The sequence below is a fragment of the Lynx rufus genome, unplaced genomic scaffold, assembly GCF_022079265.1.
Source record: "Lynx rufus isolate CCGP_SWC_20201006 ecotype Redwood Valley unplaced genomic scaffold, mLynRuf1.p SCAF_10, whole genome shotgun sequence".
Taxonomy (NCBI): domain Eukaryota; kingdom Metazoa; phylum Chordata; class Mammalia; order Carnivora; family Felidae; genus Lynx; species Lynx rufus.
This window is the reverse complement of record NW_025814824.1, coordinates 71,153,354-71,180,542: the sequence shown is the minus strand read 5'-3', so window position 1 is coordinate 71,180,542 and position 27,189 is coordinate 71,153,354. Positions and strand designations below refer to the sequence as shown.

At 38.4% G+C, this 27,189-nt stretch overlaps 1 protein-coding gene across 1 annotated transcript in view; it reads left to right on the top strand.

The window, feature by feature from the left end:
- Positions 1-27,189, top strand: part of SVEP1 (sushi, von Willebrand factor type A, EGF and pentraxin domain containing 1) — a 198,515-nt gene that overhangs the window by 65,950 nt on the left and 105,376 nt on the right. The window contains exons 6-13 of the mRNA XM_047099519.1: positions 2,407-2,586; positions 8,288-8,485; positions 14,106-14,224; positions 17,169-17,298; positions 20,197-20,304; positions 21,284-21,415; positions 22,284-22,478; positions 25,809-25,930. Coding sequence (XP_046955475.1) covers positions 2,407-2,586; positions 8,288-8,485; positions 14,106-14,224; positions 17,169-17,298; positions 20,197-20,304; positions 21,284-21,415; positions 22,284-22,478; positions 25,809-25,930 — 1,184 coding nt within the window. The remainder of the gene's footprint in view (positions 1-2,406; positions 2,587-8,287; positions 8,486-14,105; positions 14,225-17,168; positions 17,299-20,196; positions 20,305-21,283; positions 21,416-22,283; positions 22,479-25,808; positions 25,931-27,189) is intronic.

The following is a 27,189-nucleotide window of genomic DNA, read 5'->3' as shown; positions in this document are numbered from 1 at the left end:
AAGTAGAGAGAGTATAAATTCTTTAGAGATGATTTTATCTACAGAACACACAACATATTGGAGAGCCCAGTAGGGTACAGAAACTGATGGAGTTGAAGCCCTTCAGCGAGTGATCCAAGAAGACAGGAGGTTGTTGTCAGAGGGTGGGATGTTATCTTGGTGATGGCAAGGTCTAGAGGATAAGGCAATGAAATAGGTGAAGGATTTGGTTATTGCAGGAAAGGAGGTGAAGAATATGACCCCACAATACTGGAATGATCATCTACACAGACAATGAAATCATCAATGTGTGTGTGTGTGTGTGTGTGTGTGTGTGTGTGTGTGTGTGTCTGAGAGAGAGAGACAGAGACAGATAGAGACAGAGACAGAATAAAATCTTCAAAGAATGAGAAGTGGCCCGGAGGTCAGCAGACAGTTGGGGGGAGAAAGATGTTGAATATTTAATATGACACTTTGACACTTCGTGGGAGCTAAAAGGTTTTACAGAGAAGGGAGGAGGAAGAGAGAATAATCTGGGAAGGCACAAGGAACAAAGAGGACATCTTTTTCTCCAGGCCTTGTCTATAAGAGACCATTGGATTCTGATTAAGATAAGAAAGTGAGAGAAAAGTTCACAAGTGAAGTTTAGGTTATGAGGGGATTTATTGAAGACTGATTGTGTATTTCAGAGGGCAGGTGCCAGAGCTTGTGAGTTAGATTTGGATTAGACATATATGAGGATGACCCTGATAGATGAGGGATAACTTTGGAGCCTTGGGCTTCCTATGAGATTGTCAGAAGCAGAAATATAGAGCATCATGGGATTAATTGAGAGAGACCCTAAAACACATTATGGGATTTTGGTGGGCTGGGCAGTGAGGAAAATCTTGCCAGAAGAGTTCAGAGCACAGATTCCATTTGGGGACCTGTAGAGGCAGAATCAGCATGAGTACTCTCTCGTAACTTCTCCGATGTAGTGTTGAAGCCATCAAGTTAGAATTTGCAGTACTAGGAAAAGGCATATGTCTCTGGACACCCCGTGGGACTTCTGCTGGTGGTGTTGAGGCTGACTGAGGCACAGGGGCATTTCCGGCATTGAGGGGTTAGTAAATACCCCTTGGCTACTCTCTCAGGGTGGTTTTGAAGTTGGTAGAAAAAAGGGTCATGTCACCAGTTGTACCTGCTCACTTCTGAGCCCAGGGAAATGTGATCCTAAGTCACATGCTCTACCTCTGAGCAGGGCTGGAGCACACACAAATCCCATGAGCTGAAAGAGGGGAGAAACCTTTCCCTAGGAAAGTAGCAAAGGAGGAGTGAATGGATGCTGGGCACAGGAAATTAGGAATTGTGTACAGCTGCTGCTATTTCAAAGACCCAAATAACAATGTCTTAAAGCAATTAAGAGTTTACTTTTCTCGCATCTAAAAGAAGACGAGAAGCTGGTATGATAGCTCCATTATCATCAGAGACCCAGGCTTCTTTAATTTTTTTTGCTGTACCCTCTTAGTACTTGATAGTTATTCTATAGTAGTATCTCGTACTTAGACGATAATATGCTGGGGTACCATCCCTCATGTCCGTATTTCAGGACAACAAAGGAGGAAGAGGGGAAGGTGAAAAGTACTCTCTCAATTGAAAGGGTCACCATTAAAAAGCTTTGCCACACATCCCGCACAACTGCAGCTTATATTTCATTGGCTGTCAGTCATTGTGATGGAGGTGGGCAGTTGTTACCTTCTAACTGTGCATATTTGGTGCTGAATAGAACTTGGAAGAATGTTATCGGGTGCACAACTGGCACTCTTTGCCAAAGCAGCAAAACACACAAACAAAACAACGTTAGCGCGTAAGTCAAGATTAGCATCATGAGGTAGAGTTTGCAGCAAGTGTCTTGGAAGACAGGAGTGAAAAAGCCAAAAGGAGCAGAGTTACAGTCAAGGAGTAGGATGCTGAAATTGAAGATTACAGAGGCTGGGGTCATTAAAAGCCCAGGATGTACCCATGAGATCTGAGAATTGAGTTAATCGTGAACCTGAATCCCTGTCCTGGAAAAGACGTCCTCTTTTTGTTGGAATGTAGCCTGGAAAAGCTCAGCTGAGGCCCAGCTGATGGTTGAAGATCCCTCCCTTTGTCAGCCACCTCCAATCTACAGGTATCATCGTCCATCTAGGACCAGACTCCTTAGACAGGTTAAGTTTCCCACTTATGGGCAGGAGGTTGAGTGCTGGGATCTTCCTAGGGCAATGCATTTGATGAAACACATGCCTTCAGTTGTCCCATACTAACTCAAAACATAATGATGTGCTATTTACTATTTGCCATTTTAAGAAAAGTTATTTTCTTGCTTACAACGTGTAGGCATTGTTAAACTTCCTATTTTTGTCTTTATTTAGTAAAATGTGACCCAATGTTTTTCATTTTATATAGTACGAACATGCCCCCATCTTCGCCAACCCAAACATGGCCGCATCAGCTGTTCTACCAAGGAAATGTCCTACAAGACAGTGTGTTTGGTTACCTGTGATGAAGGGTACAGACTAGAAGGAAGTGCTAAGCTTACTTGTCAAGCTAACACCCAGTGGGATGGTCTAGAACCTCGGTGTGTGGGTAAGTCATGGAAGGCATGGTGCGTTTGGTGATTTATTTCTCTTGCTCTCTGATTTCTCCTTTCTTCTGTGAAGGCCTAGAACTTCTGTGAAGTTGATTCATAATGAATATAAATCCACATCCATGTATGCAGATGCGCGGAGACACAGGTATACATGTACATAAACGAATGTGCAGTTTTATTCCGCTCCACTGATAAAAAGACACCAGAATCCCATTATCCGAGTCACTGAAGTTTACAGCTTGAAATGGTGATGATGTTTTTTTTAACTGGGGCCAATTTGGATGGATTTTTTAAAGACCAAATTCTGTGTGATTCCCCTGCTTTGTTAAACAGAAGTTACTTTTACCTTGTTGATAAAAGGACAAAATTATGAACCAGTGAACCTTAGGATAGACCATAATATTCTATTTCATCAGAAGATTTTTTTGCCTTGTCCTTCTCGAAGAGTTGTGACATCTCACTACTGAAATCAGGTCCAGAATGAATAAATTCAGGTATCTTTCCAGTTTGCTGCTCCTTATACACTGTAAATACAAATGATAACGATAATGATGATGATGATGAGAATCCTTATAAAATGTCAGATGTAGTATACAGAGCTTGGCAGGTAGATAATTAAATAAGCAACTTCCAAAAAAGGAAAAAGAAGAACTATATGTAAGGAATAAATTGAAATATGCCAGGACCCAAGATGGGAAAACTAGGTACTATGAATCTGTCATTTCCTTCCAAATTGATTTACAGGTTTGTTCTAGTATAATCTAGTACTCGATCCGTGGTTGATGAAGGTATCACCAGGAAGGTTGTTGAGCTTACAGGGTATGGGGGGATTCATTTAACAGTCCAAAAGTTGGCCCTCACTGTTTAAGCTAAGAAAAACTGATATTATCAAACTGAGAAGAGATTAATCTCTCCTGGATGGGCAAATGAAATTCACTATTAAGCAAAAATTCAATTCATTAGCAATGAGATGCCTACTATTATGGATATTGTAAGAGTTAGGCCTGGAATACGTTGTATTTCCCTGTAGACAAAAGCTGCAAGGACACCCAAGTCAAGAATACACTTAGTTTGTATGAAACCCAGACAAAGGGAGATAGCCCTTCAGATATTCCACAGAATTAAATGAGGTAAAAATGATGGGTCTTCCATCATAGAAAGGTGCCTTTACGATGGCACAATAAATGTCAATGAACTTCTTTAGTTGGGATGTTGTCTCCTTACACTAGATTTTCTATGTAAGTACTAATGTTTACTCCCAAGAATCACCTCTTACCCTGCTTCCATGGCTGATCAACTCCTCTTCTGAGGGACCCAATCTTTTTTTAAAAATAGTAATACTGGGGTGCCTGGGTGGCTCAGTCACTTAAGCATCAGACTCTGCATTTCCGCTTAGGTTATGATCTTAGGGTTGGTGAGGTCAAGCTCAGAGTTGGGCTCTGCACTGACAGCACAGAGCCCGCCTGGGATCCTGTCTCTCCCTCTCTCTCTCTGCCCCTCCCTGACTTGTGTGCTCTCTCTGTCTCTCAAAAGTAAATAGAATAAAACTTAAAAAAAATGCATCTAATAAGGTTTTCCTATTCTCAGTTCTTGTAAAAATCATTGTGTGCATTTCTGTAATGATTTAAAGCATATGCAAATCTTGGTGATTTATGTAACCATCGAAGGGAGATTGCTTCCCTTTTTACAGTTTATTGGAGAACCACTCACTGTAGCCTCCAAATTCTGACAACAACCGTAATTACTGTGATAATTCTGATTTTTAAAAAATTGATATAAATGAATAGGATGTGTGTTGAAGAATAGACAGGTACAAAACAAAAATTTTGAACATGAGGTAAAATGAGGGAGAACTTATTCTCACCATCATAAAACAGATTGTGCACCTACAGTAATTAAAATAGCACATTAATGGTGCAAGGATGCACAGAACAATGGAGCTACACATGACTAAATATGGTACAGAAACAAACATTAGTTTATAGAAGAATATAGCACTTGGTAAAGGAAATTTCAGAAATCAATGGGGAAAAAGTTTATCTAAAAATTAGTCTTGACTCTCACTACACACCCACAAAAAAAATCACTAAATTAAGTTAATTAGTTAAATTGGGCAAGTTAAGGGGTGAAATGTAAGAAAAGGTACAGATTTTTATGAAGGGGAACTTTCTAAGAATAAAAGACAATCTGAATTTTTAATGGAGAAGAATTTCCTAAGAATAAAAGGAAAAAAGAATAGATTTGAATACATAAATATTTAAGTACATAAAGATTTAAATATTAAACAGTAACTCTTCAAATGAATTCTTTACATCACTAAAAGGCAAACAGTGAAAAAGAAAGGTTACTTGAAACACACACAACCACGTCAATGTTATTAATGATTGTCCTTAACATTTCTAAAGTATGAAACTAGACAAAAACACAAAAGTGTATAGACTCCAATACCAAGAGTCATAAAGGAAGTGAATTAAATGGATAAAGGAGAAATTTAAAAATACAGTTTTTAGAAAATAAAAAATGAGAAATTTCTAAAACCAGAGTTACGAGATATGGGCTAAATTACACACTGATGTAATTTTATAGTTATAAATCCTTTCATTGTTAATCAGGGAAGTGGAAACAATTAAACATTAAATTCAAAAGTTAGGAAAAGAAAGATTGCAACGGAAGTTGAAAGAAATACATACTAATGTTTAAGGAAAATGAGCTATAAAGGGAGATGGGATGCCATAGAGTGAGTAAGAGGGAAATCTTTGAATAAAATAATGGATTTTTAAAGTATAAGTAAGAAAAATGCAAAAGTAAAATTATTCTAAGAAGCTCTAACAAAGAATATAAGAGGCCAGAGGTTTTTTCAAAGAATAATAAAACATCATACATAAATATGTGCACGTAAAATAAAAATCGTTGATATTTTATGTATGATTTTCTATGAAAATGAAAGTTTTTAAATGAATCAAGAAAAAGTAGAAATGCAAGTGTATAATTAGTCATAAGTGGAAAATGTTATCAGAGTTTTAATTCTCCAAAAATGACTGAGGGACCAATGAAACTCTTCCAGATTTTTCAGAAACAGTAACTCTGTGCTGTATAATTTGGCCCAAGTAATCGGAACCTAAACAGGTTATATTAACAAATAAAATAATGTTATTTTGTTGGCAACCCGATAGCTATTACCAAAAAACAGATAATAAACTATGACAACAAATATGCTACCAATCCATATCTGAAAGAATAGCCTGTCAAACAAGTAGGGTTTATCCCAGGAATGCAGAAGGGCTTAAAATAAGATATAATCTATCAACATAATAAATTACTTCACCATAACAAATAGGAAAAATTCACATGGCTGCTTGGCAGAAGATAAAAATGCCATTCATCATCGTTTAAATCACATTTTCAATACAATTCTGAGGAACTCTTGTTGATAACTGACATAATAAAAAAGATGTCCTTAAACCCCCAGCCACTTATGGAACAATATAGGCAGTCTTATTAAATCTGGGAAGAGAAAAGGGTGCTGGCTCAGAATCATCCATTGTTTAGTATTGTTCTCAAAGCTGGAGCACTTGTAATAAATCTTAAGATTAGAGCTTTGGGGATTTAAAACCATCATCATTTGTAATTACATGTCTTAAAATTGAATAAATCTAAGAGAGTTGAGAGTTCACTAAAGTCATAAGAATACCAAATAAAGAACTTTTCCATATACAGTGATAAGCAGAATATATAGTAAAAAATCACATTCAAAAGATTTGTGGAAAATATAAAATATGTAAGAATAATCTTAAACGGCAGTGCATGGAACCTGTGTCGCACAAACTAGAAAATGTTACTGAGAAGCAAAAAACATACCTTAATATTTTAATAAAATTGTATCAAAATGAAAGTTCTCTCTAAATATATGTATAGGTAAAAGGCAATCTCACTTAATATCCCAACAAAGCTTTTCTTTTTGACCCTCTTTTGGAATTAGGAAGTGATTCTAGAGCTTATCTGGGAGAATATGTAGGCAAGAATCACGAAAATAAGATTGAAAAGGGAAGAGTAATAAAGAATAGTAAAGAGAAAGTAGCTCCTACAGGGTTTTAAAATATATACTGAAAATACAAAAATGAAGAGTTTTGCAAGTACTGCCATATAGATCAAGATGATTGAATAGATCCTGAAACTTACGAGTTTCATGTATTACTAAGGAAGCATCGCAGGTCAGTTGCGAATAAAAGATTTATTCAATTTATAATATAGAAAAATTGGCTGGCTCTTTGGGAAAAACAAATGAAACAAAATGAATTTCTCGTATGTCTTTAATTCATATGAGACACTGACATTAATTCTTCATAGATATTAAAATATAAAGAAAAAAATAAAACCGTTAAAAATTAGAAGGCAGTATAGTTAAAATAGGTGAGCGTTAGCCAATTTCAGGACTTAAGTATAAAAGCAGCAGACATAAAATCAGCAGATTAGACTATATAAATAATTAAAGACATGTTTACCCCAAATACCGTAAGCAAACAATAAAAAAGAGAATATTAATAGGGAACAAAATCTCCCACAATTATCACAACCAAAAGAATAATTTTCTTAATTTATGAAGAGCCATCCATAAATAAGGGATATTGAGCCCCACGTAGTCATTACATTTGAACCGCAAATTCGGCTCTGTGTTTTGCTCTTCATCACAGCCGAACAGCAAGGCTGGGCAGTCATTTGGCACATACTGGGCGAAAATAAAAGGAAGAAACCAATTTCTCAGGAACAATTGCATTTGCTGGCACAGACGGTTAAAAGAAATTTCAGGGAGGAGGCCTGGTGGTGAAGTGTTTAGGGGCACAGAGAGTCTGCCACTTAGCTGCGGGGTGACCTCAAGAATGTAGACTGTGGGTAACTTCCCCATAGTTGTGCCTTGGGACTCTTGTTTGTAAATGGGAATGGTAACAATACCCCTTAGTGCATAGGATTGAATGAGTCGATGCTTGTAAAGCACTTAGAACAATGACCAGCACATAGTACATACATGTTAGCGATTATTACATGGGAGATGCAAACTAAAGATGTTAGCACTGCTGCCGGGAGAATCGTCCCTACAACAAATAAATGTGCATATGGGCAGGCACACACACACACACACACACACACATACACACACACACACACACACCCTACATTAGGTCTTAGTCTTGGTTTTCCATTTTGTTTGCATTCTGCCCCCTTCATTTGTTATTCTTCATTGATTCCAAAGATAACATTAGGATCAGGGCCCCGATTATGACACAGTGATTGGAGGGAGGGAATAAAAACTTTTCTCCTAATGTGCCCACTTAAATAAAGATGGAACCAATAAAAACTCATAAAATGGAGACTGCTGAATATTTTGCTTAATCCATGAACACGGAACTCTGTTTACTCTTTCATACTTCAGAACCTTAAATGTTCCACAAACTGAAAGTGATAACAGTCACAGTTGGCATTAATTAAAATATAAGAAGTTTTTCAAGGTGTTGATGCACTGGCAAAATAACATGAGATAACCAGAGAGAGAACAGCTTAGCGTTGTTTACAATCTATCATAGGTTCAGTGTCATCAACAGATACCGTTTAGTGACTTACATCAGTTCCAAGGCAGCACAATTGTATTTTTCTTGAAATTTGTGGAAATGCAAGTAACACTCTTTCGTTTCCCTACAATAGAGCGCCACTGCCCCACGTTTCAGAAGCCCAAAGGTGTCATCATCTTCCCGGCCAGCTGTGGCAAGCAGCCTGCCAGACCTGGGACGATTTGTCAACTGAGTTGCCGCAGAGGATTCATTTTATCAGGCGTCAGAGAAGAAGTGAGATGTACCACCTCTGGAAAGTGGAGTGCCAGAGTTCAGACAGCTGTTTGTAAAGGTAGGTCCCATCATTCATCCATCGGGCTGAAACCAGATTCCTGTATAATGATATACTGGTACAGTGCGGGGCTGTGCCTCGTTGCAGCTTTTGCTGCAAACCCATGATACATTGGTGGGTATTATCCTAATATGATCTATGAGGGTTTCTGTTTCAAAATGATGGATTTACAGAATCCGATTATAATATGCCAGGCAATGACAGAAGAAATAGAAAAATAAGGATAATGTTCAAGCTGGAAATCAGGTAAGTTTCCCATCAGGAGATGGAGATCTTTGAGGAATTTTAATGGCCCATATAATGCAGGACTAAATCAGTTTAAAGAGACATGAGTTAAAAAAAATAAAAAATTAAAGAGACATGAGCATCCCATTACTTTCATAGGAGAATATTGCCATCTGACTGGCAGCAAGAGTAGCCTGCTACATAAAAGGGGGTTTTAAAAACAAGAAAGAGTTCTTAGAAGTAAAAACATCATAAATATTTCTAAGAGAAGGATAAATAAAGTGGAGTGGATATTGTTGAAAACAGTATTAGCGATTTGAAGAACCAAACTGAGAGTTCCCTCAGAACGGAGAAATAATACACAACGAACTTGAATAGCCCAATGGATCAAAGTAAAAAGATGGAAGTTAAGAGATACCAGTGATAGATTTTTAAAAAGCCAGTATCCATTTACTAACGAGTTCCAGAAGCAGAGAGAAGAGTAGATGGAGGAGAAAAACTTTCCTACCAGGAGAAGGAAGTTTCTCTGGGCTAAACTTGAGATCAATCATAGCCCAGGACGGCAGCATATTTTCACTACTGGTGAAATTTCTGAGTTCCAGAGTTTAACAAGAAAGTTATATATATATATATATACATATATATATATATATATGTATATATATATATATACACACACACATACACACACACACATATATATGTGTGTATATATATATACGCACATATATATATATGGACACACATATATACATACATATGTATAGATATAATATACATATAAAGTAGATATATATATGTATATATGTATAATTTATTGTCAAATTGGTTTCCATACAACACCCAGTGCTCATCCCAGCAGGTGCCCTCCTCAATGCCCATCACCCACTTTCCCCTCCCCCTCACCCCCTATCAACCCTCACTTTGTTCTCAGTATTTAAGAGTCTCTTATGATTTGCCTCCTTTTCTCTCTGTAACTTTTCCCCCCTTCTCCTCCCCCGTGGTCTTCTGTTAAGTTTCTCAGGATCCACATTTGAGTAAAAAAATATGGTACCTGTCTTTCTATGCCTGACTTATTTCACTTAGCATAAGTGATGAACACTCTCCAGTTCCATCCACGTTGCTACAAATGGCCAGATTTCATTCCTTTTCATTGCCACGTAGTATTCCATTGTGTATATAAACCACATCTTCTTTATCCATTTGTCAGTTGATGGACCTTTAGGCTTTTTCCATAATTTGGCTATTGTTGAGAGTGCTGCTGTAAACATTGGGGTACAAGTGCCCCTATGCATCAGTACTCCTGTATCCCTTGGGTAAATTCCTAGAGGTGCTATTGCAGGGTCATAAGGTAGATCTATTTTTAATTTTTTGAGGAACCTCCACATTGTTTTCCAGAGTGGCTCTACAAGTTTGCATTCCCACCAACAGTGCAAGAGGGTTTCTGTTTCTCCACATCCTTTCCAGCATCTATAGTCTCCTGATTTGTTCATTTTAGCCACTGTGACTGGCGTGAGGTGATATCTCAGTGTGGTTTTGATTTGTATTTCCCTGATGAAGAGTGACATTGAGCATCTTTTCATGTGCCTGTTGGCCATCTGGATGTCTTCTTTAGAGAAGTGTCTATTCATGTCTTCTTCCCATTTCTTCACTGGACTATTTGTTTTTTGGGTGTGGAGTTTGGTGAGTTCTTTATAGATTTTGGATACCAGCCCTTTGTCTGATATGTCATTTGCAAATATCTTTTCCCATTCCGTTGGTTGCCTTTTCGTTTTATTGATTGTTTCCTTTACAGTGCAGAAGGTTTTTATCTTGAGGAGGTCCCAGTAGTTCATTTTTGCTTTTAATTCCCTTGCCTTTGGAGATGTGTCAGGTAAGAAAATGCTGCGGCTGAGGTCAGAGAGGTTTTTCCCTGCTTTCTCCTCTAGGGTTTTGATGGCTTCCTGTCTCACATTCAGGTCCTTCATCCATTTTGAGTTTATTTTTGTGAATGGTGTAAGAAAGTGGTCTAGTTTCATTCTTCTGTCCTTCATTCTTACTGTCCAGCTCTCCCAGCAGCATTTGTTAAAGAGACTGTCTTTTTTCCATTGGATATTCTTTCCTGATTTGTCAAAGATTAGTTGGCCATACATTTGTGGGTCCAATTTGGAGTCTCTGTTCTATTCCGTTGGACCCAAATAGATAAAATCATGAATGAAAATGGAATTATTACAACCAATCCCTCATAAATATAAGCAATTATCAGGGAATACTATGAAAAATTATATGCCAACAAACTGGACAACCTGGAAGAAATGGACAAATTCCTAAACACCCACACGCTTCCAAAACTCAAATGGGAAGAAATAGAAAATTTGAACAGACCCATAACTGGTGAAGAAATTGAATCAGTTATCAAACATCTCCCAACAAATACGAGTCCAGGACCAGTGGCTTCCCTGGGAAATTCTGCCAGACATTTAAAGCAGAGGTAATACCTATCTTTCTCAAGCTGTTCCAAAAAATAGAAAGGGAAGGAAAACTTCCAGACTCATTCTATGAAGCCAGCATTACTTTGATTCCTAAACCAGACAGAGACCCAGCAAAAAAAGAGAACTACAGGCCAATATCCCTGATATATGTGTATGCAAAAATTCTTAATAAGATACTAGCAAATCGAATTCAACAGCATATAAAGAGAATTATTCACCATGATCAAGTGGGATTCATTCCTGGGCTGCACAGCTGGTTCAGTACTCGCAAACCAATCAATGTGATACATCACATTAATAAAAGAAAAGATAAGAACCATGTGATCCTGTCAATCTATGCAGAAAAAGCATTTGACAAAATTCAGCATCTTTCTTAATAAAAACCCTCGAGAAAGTCAAGATAGAAGGAACATACTTACACATCATAAAAGCCATTTATGAAAAGCCCACAGCTAATATCATCCTCAATGGGGAAAAACTGAGAGCTTTCCCCCTGATATCAGGAACACGACAGGGATGTCCACTCTCACCGCTGTTGTTTAACATAGTGTTGGAAGTGCTAGCATTAGCAATGAGACAACAAAAGGAAATCAAAGGCATCAAAATTGGCAAAGATGAAGTCAAGCTTTCATTTTTTGCAGATGACATGATATTATACATGGAAAATCCGATAGGCTCCACCAAAAGTCTGCTAGAACTGATACATGAATTCAGCAAAGTCGCAGGATACAAAATCAATGTACAGAAATCAGTTGCATTCTTATACACTAATAATGAAGCAACAGAAAGACAAATAAAGAAACTGATCCCATTCACAATTGCACCAAGAAGCATAAAATACCTAGGAATAAATCTAACCAAAGATGTACAAGATCTGTATGCTTAAAACTATAGAAAGCTTATAAGGGAAATTGAAGAAGATATAAAGAAATGGAAAAACATTCCGTGCTCATGGGTTGGAAGAATAAATATTGTCAAAATGTCAATACTACCCAAAGCAATCTACAAACACATTCTATGCAATCCCAATCAAAATTGCACCAGCATTCTTCTCGAAGCTAGAACAAGCAATCCTAAAATTTGTATGGAACCACAAAAGACCCCGAATAGCCAAAGTGGTAGTGAAGAAGACCAAAGCAGGAGGCATCACAATCCCAGACTTTAGCCTCTGCTACAAAGCTGTAATTATCAAGACAGTATGGTATTGGCACAAAAATAAGCGAGAAAGTCTTAAATGAGTTTCCAGAGAGAAAAGAGAAATTGCACAGAAGAAGCAAGAACCAGACTTACATTATACTTCTCATTTCCAGCTATAAATGCCAGAAGGAAATACAGCAGTGTCCAAAGAATACAGAAAGAAAATGGATATAAACTTTCAATCCCAAATCCAGTTAAAGTATTAGTCAAGTATGAATAAAAGTCAGCTACTCTTTTAGATTTTCAGAGTCAATATGTTAATGCATATTTGTGGGGAAAAAGTGTCCAAGGATAAGCTCCCTCCAGGAAAAAAAGAAAATATAAATTGTATGAAGTTTCAAAGAAACAAGAAGAGACACAGATTGTATCACCTCGGATATATTCACCTGCAAGTTACAGAAGACCTAATTTAACATAACATAAAATAAGGGATTTTTTATATTATATATTCAGAATTTAGCTCTACAGTGACTGATGTGGATTATGTTTATGTTACCAGCTCTAACTCAGTATTTGTACCATAGAGTTTCACACTGCAAAAAATAACACTGGCTTTAATTTCTTGTTTTGACAGTACATGTTAGCACCGCTAATTAATTCTACTTGACAGCCTTGTTTTCAAGCGTGGTTCTTTCCTGCCACAGTCAACATTTAGTTTTTGTTTGTTTCTTTTTTGTTAATTTTTAAAATATTTATTTATACTTGAAAGAGAGAGAGAGACAGAGACAGACAGACAGACAGAATGCAAGCAGGGGAGGGGCAGAGAGGGAGACACAGAATCAGAAGCAGGCCCTGGGCTGTTAGCACAGAGTCCGACGCAGGGCTCGAACTCACGAACCGCAAGATCGTGACCTGAGCCACAGTGGACGCTTAACCGAATGAGCCACCCAGGCGCCCCAGGTTTTTTTGATTGTTTCTTTATTTCATTCAAAAAGTATCTATCAGGCTTCTAGTGTGTGCCAGGCACTATGTAACACAATGGGACAAGAGATACCCTAGCCTTCAAAGAATTTGAATTCTGTTGGAGGAGAAACTCAGTTTCCTGATGGCAAGTTGTCTGGTCAGGAAGGACAGAAGGCTGTGGGGGCCCCTTTGGAGGGAGCACTTCCTGAGGAGATTGTGTCTAATCTGTGAACTAAAAGACAAATAGGAGTTATCTTAAGTAAAACAGGAAGAGGGCACTGACTCAGGCACAGAGAAGAACACGGGCAAAGGCTCAGGTGCAGGAAAGACCACGGGGTTTCCATGGGAATGAGACTATCGAGCATGGAGAGTGAGTTCCAGTAGGGGAACCGTAAGAGATGAAGCTAAGAGGTCAGCAGGTTCCACTTCAGGAAGGGCCTCGTAAGCCATGCTGAAGGCAGTTGTACATTCCAAATTAATCTGGAATTGCGGTGTAAAAAATGAGTCACGAGTGCCTGGAGGGCTCAGTCACTTGAGCCACTGACTCTTGGTTTTGGCTAAGGTCACGATCGCATGGGTCATGCGATCTAGCCCCGCATTGGGGCTAGACAATTGGGGCTACTCTATGCTGACCGTACGGAGCCTGCTTGGGTTTCTCTCGCCCTCTCTCTCTCTTTGCCCCGTCCCCACTGGCGTTCTCTCCTCTCTCAAAATAAATAAACAAAAACATGAGTCACAGAGTATTCATATATTTTTGCCTCTTTCCTAAATGACTTAGAATTACATATCAATCTATATATCGATTTGTGCATTTTCTGAGTCAGATGTGGAGGCCCCTCAGATCAGCTGTCCCAAGGACATAGAGGCGAAGACCCAGGAACAGCAAGACTCCGCCAATATCACTTGGCAAATCCCCACAGCTAACGACAACTCTGGGGAAAAGGTAAGGTTTGTGCAAATATTTGCATCCTTTTCAAGTGGATTCTGAATGCGCTGCAAATATGTGCGATATTGAAGAGTTACTAATACCCTCAGGATAGTACTTTCTGTATAAACTCTACTCATAAATATTAATGCCTCATTGGATAAAAGAATGATTCACCTTGAATTTTTAACTAGAAATCAGAAAAAAATCTCTAAAACGGAAACTTTTATTCCGTGGACTTGTTGTATTGTATATCCACTAAGATTACTGGACTAAAAATTCTTTGCCTCTTATTAGGCTCCAGTGATCTTTTAAGAAAAAGAAGATATGGAAACGATCTTAATTCCTATTTATGAACATATCTTTTAAAATATGAGCCCCAAACGACTGCATATTGGCCAAGCTGAAGGAGATTTCAGTGTTTTTAATTCAGCATTTTCTAACACAGTATTTTACTCAGAATACAATATTTTAATATTATATGTACAGTAGCTTGAGATAATTATCCATCAGATGTTGGAAAAGAAATAAATTTATGATTTAACTCCCCTTGAACCTGTACTGTTAGTATTCACATAGATGAAGATACTTTTATGGTACATTGTTTTCACAGCTGCATATAAATATGTACAAATCATGGCAGACAGGATATACTGGGGTGGGGCCCACAACACACACACAAAACTGTTCTGATAGTTGTGTTAAATATACTTATAATCAAGGTCACTTAAAAAAATTAACTATGGGTTACATTCTCAGGATTGATTGATTGAGAGAGAGAGCATGTGTGTATGTGTGTGTGTGTGTGTGTTGTGTAAAACCAGCTTCTTTTTTTGTGTGGGGGGAGGGTATTTTTTTAATGTTTTATTTTTTCTAAATGTTTATTTATTTATTTTTGAGAGAGGCAGAGAGAGAGGGAGACAGAGAATCCCAAGCAGGCTCTGCACTGTCAGCACAGAGCCTGATGCAGGGCTCGAACCCACAAATTGTGAGCTGAAGTCAAGAGTCGGATGCTTAACCAACTGAGCCACCCAGACACCCCTATTTTTTTTATTTTTGTTTACTTTATGTTATTTACTGAGTGCAGTATTGGTTTCAGGAGTAGAATTTAGTGATTCATCAATTATATACAACACCCAGTGCTCATCATAACAAGAGACCTCCTTTTTCTTTCCTTTTTTTTTTTTTTTTGGTGCAAGAGAGGGCGCAAGTGAGCAAAGGGCAGAAAGAGAGGGGGAGAGAGAGAGAGGGAGAGAGAGACAGAGAGAAAAAAACCTACGAGGGGCAGAGAGAGAGAGAGGGAGAGAAAGAAGCAGGGCTCACCCAAAGCAGAGCTCAAGCTCACCCGAAGCAGGGCTCGAACTCAGGAACCGTGAGTTCATGATCTGAGCTGAAGTCAGATGCTTAACCAACTGAGCCACCCAGGCACAAGTGCCCTCCTTAAAACCCATCACACATCCAGCAGATTTATTTATTTTATAAATGGAAGTTTGTACCTTTTGATCCCCTTTGCCCATTTCACCACCCCCACCCCTACCCCCATCCCCTCCTCTGACAACCACCATCTCTTATCTGTATCTATGCATTTGCTTTTTTGTTTCCTTGGAGTCTGCGTTAAATGAGATCCTATGATATTTTAGGTAACTAAAGACAAGGTAACTTTTACATGTGAATTCAAAAGCGCAAATGTGACATCTAGTAGGTGATATAAGTGTTGAACAATCAGTCCGTCATGTGTGGTTTTTACTTTTCACTAAAGGACCCATGAAAACATGCATGCATTGTTGTTACCTTCATCATGATTGTCATCAAGCTCTAAGAAGAGCACAGGGACACATTTCAGGATCTAATGAGAAGTCACACTAAATGTAGCACCTGTGTGTTGAAATATTTTTAACACTGCAATTGAAAAGACCAGGGTATTTGACTACAAAAGTATTTCTAAATTTGCATTTTTAAAATTTTCTAAATTAAAAGACAAATAGCAAACTTGAAAAAAAATGCTTCGAAAGTGTCAAAAGTGAAGAATATGTATTACCTAACATGTTCATGTTATGTTATCTTATAACATAATTTTCAAAGGGACTAAGAAGGCAAGCATATCACTCAAAAAGAAAAGAACAGGGGTGCCTCGGTGTCTTAGTAGGTTAAGCATCCCAGTCTTCATTTTGGCTCAGGTCGTGATCTCTCAAAATAAATAAACTTAAAAAAAAAGGAATGAATATGTCCATATTTCCATATCATGCAAACATGTGAGATTTTAATCTCGGTATAAGGCATTAAGAAACTGTGAATTAAAACAACAACCTGGTGTCATATTTTTGAGTTACCAAAAAGTAATGGTATTTAATATAGGTCAGAGAACTTAGAGTGGGAACTTTCACATTGACTCTCAAATACTGACAAATGGGAATGCAAATTACTACTGTGTCTTGGGAAAGGAATTTTGTATTATCTATCATTACATTGTTAATGACTTCTGGTTAATAATTCTGTTCTGGAAATGTATTATAAAGACATAATAAAAATATTTTAGAATTACCTGTTCAAAACTGTTCACCCCAGTATTGTTTGGTATAGTAAAATTTGGGACCAATTTAAATGTCCTTCAATAGATTTTTTTAAATTACCATATATTTATTCTATAGAAAATTACAGAGACATTTAATCTTGAATTCTAAAGACTACATAACAGAATAAAGAGTGTTTTAAGATATTATGTTTAAAAAACAAAGAATAATATTCCATGTGTACGTCAGCTGCACAAACTATGTAAATAGTAGTCTGGAAAGAAACATACTAAAAGGCTGTGTCTGATTTTTTTTTCCGTTTCACTATATATATGAAATATTGATTGTGCCATTTAAAATTTTATTTTCCCTAATAATATTTAAATATAAGAAGAGTAAATACACTGTCAGTATTAACCTTAACTTTCAAAATATTTATTTATCTCTAAAAGGTATCCATCCATGTTCATCCGGCTTTCACCCCACCTTACCTCTTCCCAATTGGAGATGTTGCCATCACCTATACAGCCGTTGACCTATCCAGCAACCAAGCCAGCTGCACTTTCCACGTCAAGGTTGTCGGTAAGTCACAAAATTGCTTGAGTAGGATTGCGAAAATAATCCAGTAGTCCAAGGGCTTGGCTTCTCCTTTATCTTCAACAACTCCCTCCCCCCGTTTCTCCCGGCTGGCTTTGAAACCTGCCCATGCCACTCCCTCTTTGAAACCTACATCCTCTTTAACCATTGCTGCCTCTCTTTGATTTCTTCCAATATGAGCCTTTGGAAAAGTTCCCAGTAATTGTCATCTGTTTTGTCTCCACAGCCATTTATATTCAAAGTCACTCAAGTGACTCTCGTCCCCTTCACTCACGTACAAACTACTTTCATCAGGGGCATCACTGGTCTCTAGAGTTATTTCTACTGCACACTTTTTCATTCTTATATTACATAATCTTTCCTTAGATTTTATCACCTTAGATTTTATTAACCACACTCTCCTTATCGAAACTGTCTCCTTCCCCAGCTTATCTGACAGCAATCTGTCTTGGTTCCACAACCTGTTTTTCTCATTTCTCCTTCTTTCTCTCTTTCCTACATGGCTTCTCTTCCTCAGACCGGCTCTCAAATGTGGATCATCCCCAAGGTTCCAGCCTTAGCCTTCTTTTCTCTCTCTCTCTCTCTCTCTCTCTCTCTCTCTCTCTCTAGTTTTTCTGGTGATTTTGTTAACTGACAACTTCCAGAATTCAATCTGAAGCTTAGATCTATTTTCTGAAATTCAAAGCAATATATAGAACTGCCTATTCAACATTCCCAGGTAAATGTCTTAGAGGCATTTCAGACTCACCCAAACCTAGTATATTTCTTAGCTCAGAATGGCACAACCAACCGCCTACCTACCATGCAAAAATCTGGAAGTCATCCCTGACTCCTCTCCTTCCATCACCAACACTCAATTATTTCTCAAGTTCTTCTGGTTTCATCTACATATTGTTTCGGAAATCTGCCCTAGTCTCTTCACCCTCACAACCACTGCTGTAGATCAGTCTAATTTTGGATGGGGTGCTGGTTTATTTCTTAGTCTTCCAATTGCTCTTTGTACTTTCAATCAATTCAGTAGATATTCAACAGATACCAGGTACCCACCACCAAGAAGTAATATGTGGAGAAATAGGATACGTAGCAGCCTGTAGTGGTCAAGAGCACAGACTCTGAACCCAATCTGCTTCATCCAAAAGTCGAGTATAGGGTTATTGTAAGGCTTTTTAGTTAGTTAAAATATATAAACCACTCGAACTAGTGCCCAACTCACATTAAGTTCTGTGTAAACATACTGACATTTAGCAATATTCACCTCATATATTTTAATCTGTTTGTTTAAAATTTCAACACAACAAGTTCATTTTATGTTAAGAATTTTACATAACTTCTTGAAATAACTAATGTATAATCAGACCGGCTCCTGACCCTAGAAATGATAGGTTTTGGTAGAAGTGCATAGAAAGAGACTCAAGTAAAAATCCGTCTACTACATTTCAGAGTGCTTAGGTATTTTAAATGCTTTCTCACTTGTTTTAAGCATGAACTTGGCCAGTCATATGTAAAAGATGCTGGATTCATTTTTTGTGGTGCTATGATCTTAAACATGGCATTGTGGTTCAAGCATTTGCCAAGTTTCAATGTTTTGCCATGAAGAGTCAGCACAGTGAAATGTAAAATATGTACTCAAGCGTCTGACTAGACACTAGCTGAGTTTTCAAAGTGTGAAAGAGAGAGGTGACCTGGGAAAGACGAGGGAGCGGGAGAAGGTGAGAGAAAGGGAGACGAGGAGAGAGGGAGGGAAGAGAGAGAGAGAAAGATAAGAGACAGAAAATATTCTAAAGCCTGCATTTTCTTGTTTCCTCAGATGACAGGGTGTGGGTGTCTTATTGATAAATGAGAGGAGGCAGGAATGCTTTGGCTTAGCTTTCCAGGGAATACTGCCTCACTTGCTTTGAAATAGGCTTTCTCTCTCTCCTTTGGACACCACGCCTCCGCTGGTACCTCCCATTCTTTTGACAGTATTTGACTGAGTCTTAGCACCCTCTCGTACCTGCAGTTCGCCTTTAAAATATTCGTCTAGAATCAGATGAGTGTAGAAAATCTTGGAAAGAACCGATTTGCAATGTCTTTGGGAAAATAGTAAATACCACCAGATTCTTCAGTTAAACTGTAAATGGACTCGACTGAGTCACTCTTCAAGCGCACAGACCTCCACTGAGCATTTTTTTTTCACTTTTTTCTTTGTGCAGCAAGTTTTTCTGAGCCTGTGTGACAGGCCAGGTGCTATGCTATGCAGTGGAAACCTAACTGTGAGCAAGAGAGACTTCGTCACTGGTCCCCAGAGTTTACAGTCTAGAAAAGGAGCCAAACCAAAGGTGCTAGACCAATGAAATGACAAGCATGAGGAAAAGAGAAAATGGAATTTATTCATAAGACGTAGTGTAAAACAGAAATCTCTACATTCTCACGGATACAGCTCATTTAATTTCAGAGTGTGTGTTTTCATATATCATGTAAAGAAACACCCTGGTCTGGATGCCTGCGGTTGCAATTTTCTAGCTTAGTGACCTCAGATGAGTCCCTTTATTTGAGTACTCTGAGATTTGGTCATTTCACTCCTTCCACTTCTCTGGGAAGGTTCTCTTCACTTCCTGGCCGCATCTAGAATTGCCTTTGACACCACTGTGCATAGGGTGATTTTAGACACCTAGCATTTCTTCTTCAACAGGCAGAGGGAAGTATAGCAAGAACCAGCTCTCTCTCCTGCCTTGAGACGAGGGATAACAAACTCTCATTGTCAAAGGAGCTCCAGGGCCAGCCTTGTGCTAACAAGGCCAAGGCTCTCTGCCAGCACAAGTAAACTTCAGTTCTCTTATGCAAACCTCCTTGTCATTTTTGAATATCAGTTGTGACTTCTTTCTCTGCTTTCCTGTCTTTTAGACGTGGAACCGCCTAGCATAGACTGGTGCAGATCCCCACCTCCGATGCAGGTCTCGGAGAAGGAGCATGCTGCAACCTGGGATGAGCCTCAGTTCTCAGACAACTCAGGTGCGAGCCCAAGGATGTTGTGGTCAGCATGGTAACACTGAATTGTGTTTCCTTTTTAAAAGCTTTTTTAAAACGTTTATTTTGAGAGAAAGTGAGAGAGAGAGTAGGGGAGGGACAGGGAGCGAGGGGGCCAGAGGATCTGAAGCGGGCTCTATGCTGATAGCAGGCAGCTCCATCTGGGGCTTGAACTCCTGAACCATGAGATCATGACCTGAGCTAAAGTCGGACGCTTAAGCACCTGAGACCCGCAGACACCCCTTAAAAGCTTTTGAAAGGATAAAAGAAATGAAAAGCAAATTACGTCTTGTCTAAGTGGTATGAATAATCACATAAGGTAATATGTTTTAATCTAGGATAATTACATGTCATTTAATGTTATTAATCTTACCCATTCTTTAGGTTCCCTTCCTTCATTCAGTATTTAGCGGACATTTATTAAACCTGTACTAGGAGGACTTGAAGATTTCTATAAATTCACTGAATCTCTAAGCTTATATTGTCCTGAAGGCATAAACTATGCATTTTATTCGTATCTTTAGTACAGTTTATGTATTCATGCCCATTTCTTAAACATATGCCCCCAAAATGATAAAAGTTCATAGGACAGCAGAAAAAAAAAAAAAGAGCAAACACAACTGAATTTCATGTTAGAGGTTTCACTAAAGCCCAGTAAATAATAATAAAAAATGCAAATTACATGGATTGCTTAATTAAGTTTCTCCAGGGTCCCGACAGACTGACCCATTCGAGGAAAATCACCGATTCAGCAAGAATGCCTTAATCTAACGAACCTTTTGAGTCTACCACTTCTGTGTTATAGCGTAACATCGTTTGTTTCTCACCAGTGGCCAAATCAACATAAGTTGCGTGCCCATCTGGTTTGCATAAATAGAAAATGAAAATTCAGATCAAAAAAAGTGAGAAGTAAAGTGACGGCAGACCAGTCACCCCACAACTAGATCCCTTCTTTCCCTTCTAGGGGCTGTATTGATCATCACCAGAAGCCATACACCAGGAGACCTTTTCCCTCATGGGGAGACTGTAGTGCAATATACAGCCACGGATCCCTCGGGCAATAACAGAACATGTGACATCCACATTGTCATAAAAGGTATTCTCTTCATAAGCCTCGAAAAATCTGGCTGACATTTGTTACGTTTAATTGCTATGTTTTGTGGCAGAAAATAGACTGTGTAAAGCAGATTTGTAAATTTAGAATACTGACAGATTTTATTTACGTTTCCGATTATTATTGCTTCACCTGACAATAGGTAGAAATATTTTCTTCCAGGGTAGTCTTTTTCAGTTTATTTTTTTTTAACCTTTATTTCTTCATTTTGAGAGAAACGGAGACAGTGTGAGTGGGGGAGGGGCAGAGAGCGAGGGAGAGAGAGAGAGAGAGAGAGAGAGAGAGAAAGGGAGAAAGAATCCCAAGCAGGCTTGGTGTTGCCGTTGCAGAGCCCAACGCAGGGCTCGAAGTCACGGAACCATGAGATCATGACCCGATCTGAAACCAAGAGGTGCACGCTTAACCGACTGAGCCACCCAGGCACCTCTTCCAAGGTAGTTTTTAATTAACGCTTCGTTAACATTTGCACTAAAGGTACAAAATACTATGGTCATAATTCTACTTCAAATAACTGAGGAGACAGGTTCTGAAGATGTACTTGCTACGTAATGTTATCTACTTTTCACTCTTATTAAAAGAACGCCACAAACAGCAACCCCAACTCAGAAATAACTTTTAGCATTTCATAAAATTTGCACAGCCTCTAATTCTGATTACACATAGGTACAGCTTTTCAACTGTGTCCACCTCGGAACCAAAAAGTGTCCGTTGTCACAAGGATTTATGGTAAAAGTTTTTCTAGGAATAGTGGTGGAAAGGGAATTCTTTTCAAACATCACCTTAGACTCATGGAATTTAATTTATATTGTTTATACCACTGTATATAAATAGTATCATTTTTTTTATACAGGTTCTCCCTGTGAAGTTCCATTCACACCAATAAATGGGGATTTTATATGCACTAAAGATAGTGCTGGAGTTAACTGCACATTAAGTTGCTTGGAGGGCTATGATTTCACAGAAGGGTCTACTGAGAATTATTACTGTGCTTATGAAGATGGTATATGGAGGCCGCCATATTCCACTGAATGGCCAGACTGTGCTAGTAAGTTTTAATTTTTTTTTCTGGATTCCTTTCATATATGTGAGTATGTGTTTGGGTGTGTGTACATTTTTTTAATGTTTATTTATTTTGAGAGAGAGAGAGAGAGAGAGAAAGAGGCAGAGAGAGAGGGAGACAGAGAATCCCAAGCAGGCTCCGCACTGTCAGCACAGAGCCTGTCAGCACAGAGATGAGGGTTCCATCTCACAAACTGTAAGATCACGACCTGAACCGAAATCATGAGTTGAACACGTAACCAAATGCACCTAGACACTTAACCAGGCACACCTGGGTGTGTGCACATTTCTGACCATTAAAAAGGAAAACTGCCTTACAATAGGGATTAGGAAAAAATGGTGCCATGAATTTGAAATGTCTGTGGATAAGAGAAATGTTCATCCCTTGATTTAAAATGTTAGCCCCCCCAGAGACAATTGGTTGAATTGCTACAGGACAAGATTCAGTTTAAAGCAAAACCATCTTGGCCCTCTTATTGTTATTTATCAGAAATATCTGAAGAGACTTACTGTTCTTGATCTATAAACATGAACTTAAAGTATAATCTTATAGTCTGCAGAAGAGTTTATATTTAAAGTAAGGTCCCACCAACAATGAAGCGACAGAAAGAGAAATCAAGGAATCGATCCCATTTACAGCTGCACAAAAAAACATAAAATACCTAAGAATAAATCTAACCAAAGAGGTGAAAAGTCTATTCACTGAAAACTAGAGAAAGCTTATGAAAGAAATTGAAGAAGATACAAAAAAAAGTGGAGAAAGATTCCATGCTCCTGGATAGGAAGAACAAATATTGTTAAAATGTCAATACTACCCAAAGCAATCTACATATTCAATGCAATCCCTATCAAAATAACACCAGCGTTCTTCACAGAGCTAGAACAAATAATCCAAAAATTTGTATGGAACCAGAAAAGACCCCGAATAGCCAAAGCAATCTTGAAAAAGAAAACCAAAGCAGGAGGCATCACAATCCCAGACTTCAAGCTATACTACAAAGCTGTAATCATCAATACAGTATGGTACTGGCACAAGAACAGACACTCACATCAATGGAACAGAATAGAGAACCCAGAAATGGACCCACAAATGTATGGCCAACTAATCTTTGGCAAAGCAGGAAAGAGTATCCAGTGGAATAAAGACAGTCTCTTCAGCAAGTGGTGATGGGAAAACTGGACAGCGACATGCAGAAGAATGAACCTGGACCACTTTCTTACACCATACACAAAAATAAACTCAAAATGGATGAAAGACCTCAATGTAAGACAGAAAGCCATCAAAATCCTCGAGGAGAAAGCAGACAAAAACCTCTTTTATTTTGGCCGCAGCAACTTCTTACTCAACATGTCTCCGGAGGCAAGGGAAACAAAAACAAAAATGAACTACTGGGACCTCATCAAAATAAAAAGCTACTGCACGGCAAAGGAAACAATCAGCAAAACTAAAAGGCAACTGACAGAATGGGAGAAGATATTTGCAAATGACATATCAGATAAAGGGTTAGTATCCAAAATCTATAAAGAACTTATCAAACTCAACACCCAAAAAACAATCCAGTGAAGAAATGGGCAAAAGACATGAATAGACACTTCTCCAAAGAAGACATCCAGATGGCCAACCGACACATGAAAAAATGCTCAACAACACTCATCATCAGAGAAATACAAATCAAAACCACAATAAGATACCACCTCACACCTGTCAGAATGGCTGACATTAACAACTCAGGCAACAACAGATGTTGGCAAGGATGCGGAGAAAGAGGATCTCTTTTGCATCGTTGGTAGGAATGCAAGCTGGTGCAGCCACTCTGGAGAACAGTATGGGGGTTCCTCAAAAAACTGAAAATAGAACTACCCTGCGACCCAGCAATTGCACTACTAGGCCTTTATCCAAGGGATACAGGTGTGCTGTTTCGAAGGGACACCTGCACCCCCATGTTTATAGCAGCACTATCAACAATAGCCAAAGTATGGAAAGAGCCCAAATGTCCATGGATGAATGAATGGATAAAGAAGATGTGGTATACACACACACACACACACACACACACACACACACACACTATGGAGTAGTACTCGGCAATCAAAAAGAATGAAATCTTGCCATTTGCAACTACGTGGATGGAAGTGGAGGGTATTATGCTACGTGAAATTAGTCAGAGAAAGACAAAAATCATATGATTTCACTCCTATGAGGACTTTAAGAGACAAAACAGATGAACATAAGGGAAGCGAAGCAAAAATAATATAAAAACAGGGAGGGGAACAAAACATAAGAGACTCTTAAATATGGAGAACAAACAGAGGGTTACTGGAGAGGTTGTGGGAGGGGGGATGGGCTAAATGGGTAAGGGGCACTAAGGAATCTACTCCTGAAATCGTTGTTGCACTATATGCTAACTAATTTGGATGTAAATTTAAAAAAATAAAAAATAAAACAAGTTAAAAAAATAAAATAAAGTAAGATCCAACATGTGTGATAGAATGAAAGATCAGTCACATTCTCTTTAGATCTGATTTAGATTTAGAGCTATTCTATAATCTTAAATATGTGTATTGTTATAAAGATAACCAATATCTTTGTCTAGTGTAAATATTCTTTGGAATTAATAGTTGATCCAGTACCATAGATGGAGTTTAAATGCCAGTGTCTTGGAGAAAGGGTAAAGCCCGCTTACTTGAGCTATTTTTTATCCCAAATGAGGGAAGTAATTAGAAGCAGTATCATTCACCTATATCACAGATTTAGACAGTAGGATTTTAATGCTGATACTACTAGGAGGCATTGTCTCTGAATATTTGGAGACATCTTGCTAAGGCTAACCATGCAAGCTTTTGATCCAAGGAGAAATTCTCTGTGGAAATTATACTTTCAAGGAATTATTTTCTCTAATATTTAGAAAAATTTCAGTGTCTATTGGTTAAAAGTGTAATATAAACATGTATGATACAAATTTATATAAACATAAAAGATTTCTTCGACCCAGGCAGAATTTTTCAGAAATTCCCAGAAATACAATTTAAAAATCTTTACATCTCTTTTTCCCGTAAATACTCATTTTCTTAACGTGGTTGTAAGCTAAAGAATAATTTATCAAAGCAAATTCATCACTGGGTAATTCGGTACAGTGCTGCTTGGCTCGTGGTTTATAATGCCTAGAAACTTTTCCTAACTGTCATCTCCTGTTTTTCTAATGATCCCACAAATTGTTTTAGAATTAAAATACTAAGTTACCATTACTCCAAAGACAATTGAATCTTTGGGTTGGAACACCAGCTAAGTGAAACTGTTTTCTCTAACATTTTCCAGTAAAGCGTTTTGCAAATCATGGGTTCAAGTCCTTTGAGATGCTGTACAAAGCAACTCGTTGTGATGATACAGATCTGTTGAAGAAGTTTTCTGAAGCATTTGAGATTACCCTGGGGAAAATGGTATGTCAGTAGTATTGTCTGTCATATTTTAAAGGATACCGTTGAGCGTTTTCGTCGCGTCTCAGGGTAACCTGCCACTGGAATTCCTTGTCCTGATGACTTCCCTCCTCTATGTAATCCAGACTTTTCCCTCATATTTAGAATTGGTCATAGGTTTTGGACGTCTGGAATGAATTATAAGTGAATCTTTATTAAAACATTTTGAACTTTTTAAAACATTCTGAGTCAGAAAGCCAGAGAAGCTTGGGGTCCATGTGGTTTGAAAATGTCTGCTTTGTTATTTAAAGTATGACAAAAATGCCATTGTAGGCTGTATTTATTTTAGGATGGGATAATTGAACATTGAAAGGGCTTTCTTTTTCATGCATTTTTGTTGAGGATTCTTTCAATGTTTACAGGAAAGCAAAACAATATATTTAACTTGTGTTGAGCATCTCAAAGGCAGGAAACGTGTTCTATACGTATTTGAATCCCTAATGGAGTAGGCAGCTTAGATTTGGGATAGATTCTAAGAGTGGAATTGGTGGTAGTAGATTTGATGTGCAGTGTGAGAGAAAGAGGGGAGTCAAGGAGTCAGAGTGCCCAGGAACACGGACGCACGAATGGGTATACATGGCTGGAAGTGTGTCAGAGGATCTTTTCTGATGTCTCTTATTTTCTCAGTGAACAACGATACAGAATGATCAGCTGAAAGAATAAGGATGGGAAGGAGTTGTTGAGGTTTGGAAAGAGAGGTGATGGTACCAAATAATTTTCTAGAAAGGCACAAATGAATGTGCTAAAGAAAGGTGCTAGGATTGGCCAGAAGCAGGTGTGTGTTTTCTTTCAAGCTGTAATCGACCATGTGGGTGGGTGCATGTGTGGACAAAGCAGAGCAATCAGTTTAGGGTTAAGGGTTCTGCAGACAAACAAGTGAAGAAGGGTGCGTGTGAGAGAGTAATTCAGGAGTAATTCATAATAAGGAGGTGAAGAGACATCAGGCTGAGAGACGGTGAAGAGATGGAGGGGTCAACGGATTATAAATCTGATGAAGTCAAAGAATTCCAAGAGGAGGAGAGGGTGCAGTTACCGGGCATGATGAGGTCTGAGGGTATGGCCATGAGAGCAGGTGACAAAGTAAGGCTGGAAGACATGAGGAGAAAGAGAAAAAGGAAGTGAGAAGCCAAGGTGAAGGAAGGATTAGCTGGATGGATACAGAAATCCCCAACAATTATAGCAGGGAGAGTTACTGGATGTTCTTAGAAGGAGGGGGTGATGCA